The sequence below is a fragment of the Gekko japonicus genome, unplaced genomic scaffold (assembly GCF_001447785.1).
Source record: "Gekko japonicus isolate JY-2015 unplaced genomic scaffold, Gekko_japonicus_V1.1 scaffold576, whole genome shotgun sequence".
Classification (NCBI taxonomy): domain Eukaryota; kingdom Metazoa; phylum Chordata; class Lepidosauria; order Squamata; family Gekkonidae; genus Gekko; species Gekko japonicus.
In genome coordinates, this window is record NW_015172022.1 from 738,273 (window position 1) to 747,121 (window position 8,849).

Below are 8,849 nucleotides of genomic sequence, written 5' to 3' on the forward strand. Positions count from 1 at the left end.
TATAACAGACCCCAGATCTTTATTGTGGAGAACAGCTGGTTTATTTCGGGACGCACCAAGAGGGATGACAGCAAGTATGTGTATTATCTCAAGAGATTCATTATGGAAACTTTAAAAGGTAGGGATTGTTGGAAATGACATTATTGTTCCTATTTTTTTTCCTGATACAACTGTTAAGGGGAATAACCTTGTTTGTTCTTTAAATATATTTTTGCAGAAACTGATCTCACTGGGTACTTAAACATTTACCCAGGTGTTCATAGCAGAATGAGGTTCCACAGGAACTGACTTATGTTCCTTTGGGGTTGCCTACTGCTTTCCAACAAGCGTGGATAATGTTTTGTTGATCTAAAGCTGCCCTCATTGGTGGTGACAAAAAGTTAGCCGCCTGCTTGGATATAACCTGGAGATGTGTGTGTATATGGCCTACATGGTTTGCAGTGAGTGGCTTCTGGAGGAAAATAGCCAGTGATTAGCCTTAATGCCTCAGATAGCTGAGTAAATATTTGTCAGATAAGAATATATATACACCGAGTCCCTCTCTCTGTTTCTCTCTTTCTCCCTGTGTGTAAGGTTACTGGGCCTTTCTGGATGCTCTGCGAGGCTGCAAGAATTCATTTTCCAGTAATAACGAAATGGAAATAACTGTTACTGCAGCCTTACTTTGCTTTCACAGCAATTTTGCAAAGTAATGTTAAAACTGCAAATATCCCTTATATGAAAAGAGATGCTTTGAGAAGAAGTAAAATGCAACTTTCTTTTTTAAAATAGCAAAGCAACTTAAAAAAATTATTATGCCTTTTGCCAAGGGTAAACTCTTCCCCCCCCCTAAAACCATTCTGATGTAAGCAGGGCTTTTGGTAGAAAAAGCCCAGCAGGAGAACTCATTAGCATAATAGGTCCCACCCAACAGCAGAAACTCATTAGCACATTAGGCCACACCCCTGACAGCACAGTTCATTAGCATATTAGGCCACACACCCCATGACTTCCCTTGGCTTGTCCGGGCACCCTGCAGCTGCGGGGAGCCCGGACGAGGCCCCCCTTGAAGGGAAGAGAAGGGAGTTTAAACTGCCTTCCCTTGGCTTGCCCGGACGCCCACGGCTGCAGGGAGCCCGGGCAAGCCAGCCCTTGGAGGGGGGCCCCGCATCTGTGGGGAGTCCAGGCAAGGCCGCCCCGAACTCCATTCCTGTGCGTTCCTGCCCCAAAATAGCTCTGGATGTAAGACATAAGGCTTTTATTAGTTCAACTTGGATTGGTTGGAGATTGTTGTTACTGCTTGCCAGTCAGAGTGGCCATTGTTATTCTAAGCCAGTTTGGTGTAGTGGTTAAGTGCGCAGAGATTCTCCACTCCTCCACTTGCACCTGCTGGATGACCGTAGCTCTGATAAGAGCTGTCCTTGAAAAAGAGCAGTTTCTGTCAGAGCTCTCTCAGCCCCACCTACCTCACAGGGTGTTTGTTGTGGGGAGGGGAAGGGGAAGGAGTTTGTAAGCCGCTCTGAGACTCCTTTGGGTAGTGAAGGACGGGGTATAAATCCAGTCTCTTCTTCTTCTTCTAAATTAACGTAGTAGATGCACTGACACTGTAAAATAACTCTCATCATGAGGTGGAGAAATAACAGACTTTTACTGAATCATGTATCCTCTTTAAAAATAGGTTTTAAGCAATGCATTTTACATCAGACATATCTTAAGAGCATGAAATGGAAGTAAATATGCTCTTTTACATATCAGGTTGATTGCAGAGGCTATTTACAGTGGCCGAAAGTTCCATAGGCTCTCAGCCAGGAGCCTAGCCTGCCGATAGGTGCTGGCTAGGATCCGCTTGTCCCATTGTTACTGCGAGCGAAGCTCGGTCGCTTCTCATGGTGAATTGGCCTTGCACGTGGTGAATTGGCCTTGCACGCGGTCTGAGATGGATACATTACACCCCTCCCCCCTTGGTCCAAAAGTCATCCATACACAAAGTCCTGCAAATAGGAGGGTGCTTTATGGGTTCTCGTTGAGCGGCAAGGTGCAGGAACCGAGGTGGAAGGTGACATCGTAATACTCGGCTGAGGGATGGGTGGTGTTGGCGGTTGTGGTATTGGTAGTGCTGTTTCTTGGGGCCCGGTTGTGCTGTCTGTTGATGCCTCATTGTGCCGGGCCAGGGTGTCCGGTAGCTGAGGTGGAGTGGGAGTTTCCGGGATGTCTGGGTCCTCGAAGTCCTCTGGGTCATGTGGCAGTACCCGCCGCCACAGCTGATCGATATGGCAGTGTAGTATCTGGCCGTCCTTGCTGGAGACCTCATACGACCTGGGTCCCCGGACTCTCACCACCCGGGCCGGAATCCATGGTGGGCCTTGTGCATAGTTCTGGGCGTAGACCGGATCCTTGGGAAAAAAACCTCTGGCTGCCTCAGTTGACTCCGTGGGCGGTTCTTCATCCAGGGCTCGATCGGGATGAAGGCGATCCAGCCTGGTTGTCAGACGCCATCCCAAAAGGAGCTCTGCTGGGCTGTGTCCTGTCGAGGTGTGGGGCATCGTTCTCTGGCCAAAGAGGAATGTGGCCAGCTTGTAGTCCCAGTCCTTGCTGTCCAAACGGCAGAGTGCAGCCTTGGTCGTCCGAACCATGCGTTCGGCTTGGCTGTTGGTCACTGGGTGGAACGGGGCCGATCTGACGTGGCGAATTCCGTAGTAACGGTGAAGTCCTGGAATTCGCTCGAGGTGAAAGCTGAGCCGTTGTCGGTGACCAGGGTGTCAGGAATACCCTGGGCACTGAAGATGTGCCACATTGCCCGGATGGCAGCTCTGGAGGAGGTGGACAGCACTGGAACGACCTCGAGCCACTTGCTGTATGTGTCCACTAGTATAAAGAAGAGTTGACCCTGGAATGGCCCTGCAAAGTCCAAGTGGAGCCGAGACCAGGGCTTGTGTGAGGACTCCCAGGCTCTGGCGAGAGCTCGGGGAGGCTCGGGACGGGATACTTGGCAGGGCTGGGATACCGGTCCAGCCCTGGCCACTAGACGTAACTTCTGGCCAGGGCTTTCATCCCGCCTACCCCCAGATGTGTTTCGTGTAGCGCCGTGAGGCCCTAGAGCGCTCATTCCCTTAACGGGGTTGGAATCACCACCCGGCCACCCCACATTAAACAGCCTTTGTGGGACGACAGCTCATCCCTGCGGGAGGCAAATGCTGTGAAGTCTGCCCCCCCTGGGGCCGTAGGCCACCCCCTTCTCACCCAGTCCAAGACGCGGCAAAGGATTGGGTCCCGGGCTGTGTGGCGGGCCACCTCATGAACATGCACCGGCTGATTGGGGAGAGCCTCCATCAGCGCAACCTGGTGAGCTGGAGCTGGGTCTAGATCCGTGGACAGCAGCGGAAGGCGGCTCAAAGCATCAGCGTGTCCCATTGCTTTTCCCGGCTGGTGAAGAAGCACATAGGAGTAACCTGCCAAGAAAACTGACCACCGGAGCACCCGGCGCGAAGTCATCTGGGGGGTCTGGCAGTCAGGGGCAAGGAGGCCGAGAAGTGGTTTATGGTCGGTCAGGATCATAAAAGGCTGACCATACAGGTAATGGTGAAATTTCTTCACCCCGGCCACAATTGGAAGTGCCTCCTTGTCAATCTGCGTATAGTTGCACTCTGCCGACGACAAGGTATGGGAATAGTACGCTACCGGAACCTCCCGGCCATCCAGTAACTGGTGGCCCAGAACTGCCCCGACTCCGTACAGAGAGGCATCGCAGGCGAGGACCACTGGCAGCGCCTCATTGAAATGGGAAAGGACTGAATTGGAGACAAGAAGGTCCTTTACCGCCTGGAAAGTGGTGGCGTGCTCCGGGCCCCAAACCCACGGAGCATTTTTGTCCAGGAGGTGGTGCAGAGGTTCCGCTACCACAGCCTTCAGAGGGAGAAAGGAGTGATAAAAATTTAACAAGCCCAGGAAAGCCTGCAACTCCGCCTTGGACGTTGATAGGGGAGCCAGCATGATGGACTTGGTCTTGTCGGCCGTGGGGTGGATTCCCTGGGCGTCCACGGCAAATCCTCAAAACTCCACCTTTGGAACCCCGAGCAGGCATTTTCCCCGCTTGACCTTTAGACCGGCCGAGTCGAAACACTGAAGCACAGTCTGAAGCCAGTTGACGAAGGTCGACGCATCTGGGGCCGCGATGAGCACGTCATCTAGAAATGGCTGCACTCCTGGGATACCTTTTAACAAATTGTCCATGGAAGATTGGAAAATGCTGGGCGTGACCGATACCCCAAACCGAAGTCTATGTACCTTGAAAGCCCCCTTGTGTGTCGCTATTGTCTGAGTTTCCGCCGTGGCGGTATCCACCGGCAGTTTCTGGTAGGCCTGGGCCAAGTCCAGCTTGCCAAAAATTCGTGCCCCTGCCAGTGCGGCAGGTGTAGCGCCGTGAGGACTCATTCCTTTAACGGGGTTGTAATCACCACCCGGCCACCCCACATTAAACACGGCACAGATTCGCACATCGCCGTTAGGCTTCACCTATCAGAGTCCCCCACCGTGCAGAAGCTACGGGTTCTAATACCCCCTGGGCCACCAAGCGATCCAGCTCTGCCTCGATTTTAGGCCTCATAGCTATGGGGGGATGCCTGGCCTTGATTCTAATGGGGCGGATGGCCGGGTTGAGTTCGAGTGAGATGGGGCCCCCGTGTAGCGGCCCAGAGTGCCATAAAAAACCCTGGGAAACTCATTACACACAGCCGCGAAATCCTCAGCCCGAAGCTGATTCACCCCCATGAGCTGCAAACCCTGGGGCCCGAACCATGAAAGTCCCAACAGACTGGAGCGGCTTCCACCCACCACCAGCAAGTCCAATTGTCCATTGAAATCTTGAAATTGCACCTCAAACTTGCCCCAGCCCCTAACCGCCACAGGGTTCTTGCTAAAGTCCTGCAACTTAAACCCCTGTGGCTTCTTCAGAGGAGGTCCCCCCCGTGGGCAGAGCAAGCGCAGTGTTTCCTCCGAAATTATGGAGTAGGAAGAGCCAGAGCCCACTTCCATACTGCAGGGGGGGACCCCTCTATAAACACCGACCACTGGTACTGGATACGCGTGGTCTTGGAGGGTTTTATTCAGCATGCACTTATAATCGGCACAGATTCACACATCGCTGTTAGGCTTCACCGGGGAGACTATCGGAGTCCCCCACCGTGCAGAAGCTATGGGTTCTAATACCCCCTGGGCCACCAAGCGATCCAGCTCTGCCTCGATTTTAGGCCTCATAGCTATGGGGGGATGCCTGGCCTTGATTCTAATGGGGCGGATGGCCAGGTTGAGTTCGAGTGAGATGGGGGCCCCGGTGTAGTGGCCCAGAGTGCTATCAAAAACCTGGGAAACTCATTACACACAGCCGCGAAATCCTCAGCCCAAAGCTGATTCACACCCATGAGCTGCAAACCCTGGGGCCCAAACCATGAAAGTCCCAACAGACTGGAGCGCCTCCCACCCACCACCAGCAAGTCCAATTGTCCATTGAAATCTTGAAATTGCACCTCAAACTTGCCCCAGCCCCTAACCGCCACAGGGTTCTTGCTAAAGTCCTGCAACTTAAACCCCTGTGGCTTCTTCAGAGGAGGTCCCCCCCGTGGGCAGAGCAAGCGCAGTGTTTCCTCCGAAATTATGGAGTAGGAAGAGCCAGAGCCCACTTCCATACTGCAGGGGGGGACCCCTCTATAAACACCATGACGTGCACCTTATTGGGGCTATCGGGGGGCAAGTTGCTTACCTGGTGCTGCTGCTGGTGGGCTGAGAGGGTATGCAGGTCCATGTGTAGATCAGATGTCTGGTGAGTTGAAATCTTCTGAGGTTGTCATCGGGAGTGGCAGACCTTGGCGATATGGCCCTGCTTGTTGCAGGAGCGGCAGATGGCGTCCTGGAAATGGCAACCTCGGCGTTCGTGTGCTTCCCCACAGCTGGCGCATGGAGATGACGCAGAGGAGGCTTTTGCCGATGGCACTCCCCCGGCGCGATGCTGCTGGGAAGGACGGCGGCGTACCTGGAGCACTTCATCATTCTCTGAGTGTCCGACTCGAGTGCTGTTTGAATGCAATGGACTGCCCGCACACAGTGGTCTTGGTGCGCCTTCTCATAGGCCGCGGCCTCCCTGAGCGCCTTGTCTAGGTCCAGGTCATCCTGGCTAACCAGTTTCCTCCAAAGTTTGGGTTCCCGAAGACCCAAAAGGAACTGGTTTAGCAGGGCGTCCGCCAGGTCGGGAAATGAGCGATATGGCCCTGCTTGTTGCAGGAGCGGCAGATGGCGTCCCGGAAATGGCAACCTCGGCGTTCGTGTGCAAAGAAGTCCATGCACTCGGCGAATTTCGTTGGCTTTGGGGCAAGATGGTTGGTCAGTGCTTTGACCAACATGGTATAGGAGTCATCCTTGGTTTGCTTAGGCGCAATTAAGTCCTTGATCAGCAATACTGTGTCCATGCCACAGGCTCGGAGGAGGTGGGCCTTCTTCTTACCCGGGTCCACGATGTCATGGCAGTCGAAGCAGCTCTCCAGGATCTCTATCCAGGTCTCCCACTGTGCGGGGCGGGAGATGTCGAATGCGGCGATGCTTTCCTGCGAAGTTGCCATTGTTCTTTCCTGGATTGTAGGTAGCTTGGGACGGAGGCAGCGGAGGCAGCGGAGGCTAGAGAGAAGCGGGAAGTGCTACTGCTCTCGAGGTCAGCATGCAAGGTGCGGAGCGAGGAGCGGCTACCAGAGACCAGGCTCGAAGCGTAGCGGCGGGCGGTCTCAGTGTTGGGGCTCGATGCGAGGCTCAAATCTGCATCCGGGTCATTGTTCATGGGAGATTGAATCCCATCCTCGTCGCCAGTGAAAAGTCCTTAGACTAACGCAGTGATTCAGCTCTAAGACTTTATTAAAGGTTCGGAACAAGATAAACTAACCAGCTCGCAGGCTGGTTTATATGTGCAACAACCCCACACCCAAAACACACCCACACACAAGTGATTGGCTATTTAAAGTGGCCGAGAGTTCCATAGGCTCTCGGTTGGGAGCCTAGCCTGCCGGTATGCGCCGGACTGCGAGCGAAGCTCGGCCACTTCTCATGACCGCGTGGTGAATTGGCCACGCACACAGTCTGAGATGGATACATTACAACTAGAATCCAGGAAACCCCTATCTGAATCCCCACCCCGCCATGGAAGTGTGCTGGCCCAATCACTCTCAGCCTAAGCTGTCACAGAGCTCTTGTTGTGAGGAGAAAATGGAGGAAGGGAGAATGATTCTGTAAGCTGCTCAGCGTCCTCATTGGGTAGAAAACCAGGGTATAAATAATCTCTTTCCAAATTTGCACTTGCCATCACTATTACATCGCACATTTTCTCCTTCTTACTTCTCTGCTGACAGAACAGCTTGTTGCAGAATGACTGCTAACTCAGGGGACGATGACGTTTGTGTCTAATGGGACCCGATCCCACGGCTGGAGTCTGCATAGTGTCTCTTCTGCATTGTCAACCCAGCAACCAGCAGCTCTGTAGTGGGATACCCTCTGTGCTGACTTTGATCTTTCCCCATGGATCAGCTGTCATGTCTTCTCTCCTTTTTGATGGGAAATCCATGTGCAATCTCTGATAATATCATTTCTCAGATTTCAACACTTTTGGGACATAGGACTAGGAATTATATCTTGAGTTCATGTCCTCATGCTGGCTGGCTGCCCTTGTTCTTCGTGTTTGTGGGAAGGGGGAAGCATTAAGAGGCACTAGGGGCAGTGTCACACATGACCAAGTGTATGGCAAATACTTATAACAAAAAGAGAATGCAAAAGAAAATACATACATTTTTGTTATGATTTGAAGACAGCTTTAAAATTTAAAACTGGTATTTTGTGCAAGTAACAGAATCAATGTGTTTTTTTTGCAATTCTTTTAGACATGAAAAGGAGGCAAGATAAAGCCAAAAATAGATGTGGGGGTTGGAGGGAGGATGAGGGAATGACTCTTATGAGTATTCAAGAGAGAAGTGACAGGGAAAGGTGATAATGGTATGTAACCTTTTCATTAGTCTGTTCTTTGGGATTTCCTGAATACAAACCCTGCTGGAGCACTGGGGAGTCACATGATGCTTTGGCAATTTAAGAATGGGCTCCAGGGCAGACAGAGGCAGGAAAACTTGGCAGCACTTCCATCCTGCTGACAAACAGAGCATAAGGAAAGGGACCTGAGGGACTAAATGGAAGCAAAAGTGGTGGAAACAGGGATACCATTCATCAGGTGGGGGATCCTCTGCTTTGGTGGGCTCCTGCCTGCTGCTGGACACCTGGCTGGCAAGAAGAAATCCCCCACCCCTGGCACCATGCGCGACACACTTATGTCACCTGGAAGTGACGTCAGCACATTGGTGACGTGGGGGGGGGGACACTCTGCTTTTTGGGCAAAACTCTATGGTTTGAGGCCATTTTTACCATAGAGTTTTGCCCAAAAAGCAGAGTGTCACCCCCAATGTGCTGATGCCCCCGCCCACCCCTGGAACGCTCCCCCAAATCCCCCTGCTGGCGTGACGAAGGGACATGGCAACCCTAGGTGGAAAGTGCCATCAAGTCACAGTTAACTTGTGGCAACCCTTTATGATTTTCAAGGCAAGAGACATTCAGAGGTGGTTTGCCATTGCCTGCCTCTGCATGGCCACCCTGGACATCCTTGGTGGTCTCCCATCTAAGTACCAATCAAAATCTGACTCCACTTAGGGCTAGTTGGACCATCCAAAATCATACTGCCTTTGTTACCGAAACTCCTCTAAGGATGGTTCCGAGAGCCCAGCTCTGTCTTATGTATGGCAGTGGGCGTGCGTGAGTAATTACCCGTGTATACAGAGGGCGGATCGGCCAATGAA

General features: G+C 52.4%; 1 protein-coding gene across 1 annotated transcript in view; it reads left to right on the plus strand.

Moving 5' to 3' along the window:
- KL (klotho) overlaps window positions 1–8,849 on the plus strand; it is a 30,863-nt gene that overhangs the window by 14,353 nt on the left and 7,661 nt on the right. Inside the window, exon 3 of the mRNA XM_015420514.1 lies at window positions 1–118. Within this exon, the coding sequence (XP_015276000.1) occupies window positions 1–118 (118 nt within the window). The remainder of the gene's footprint in view (window positions 119–8,849) is intronic.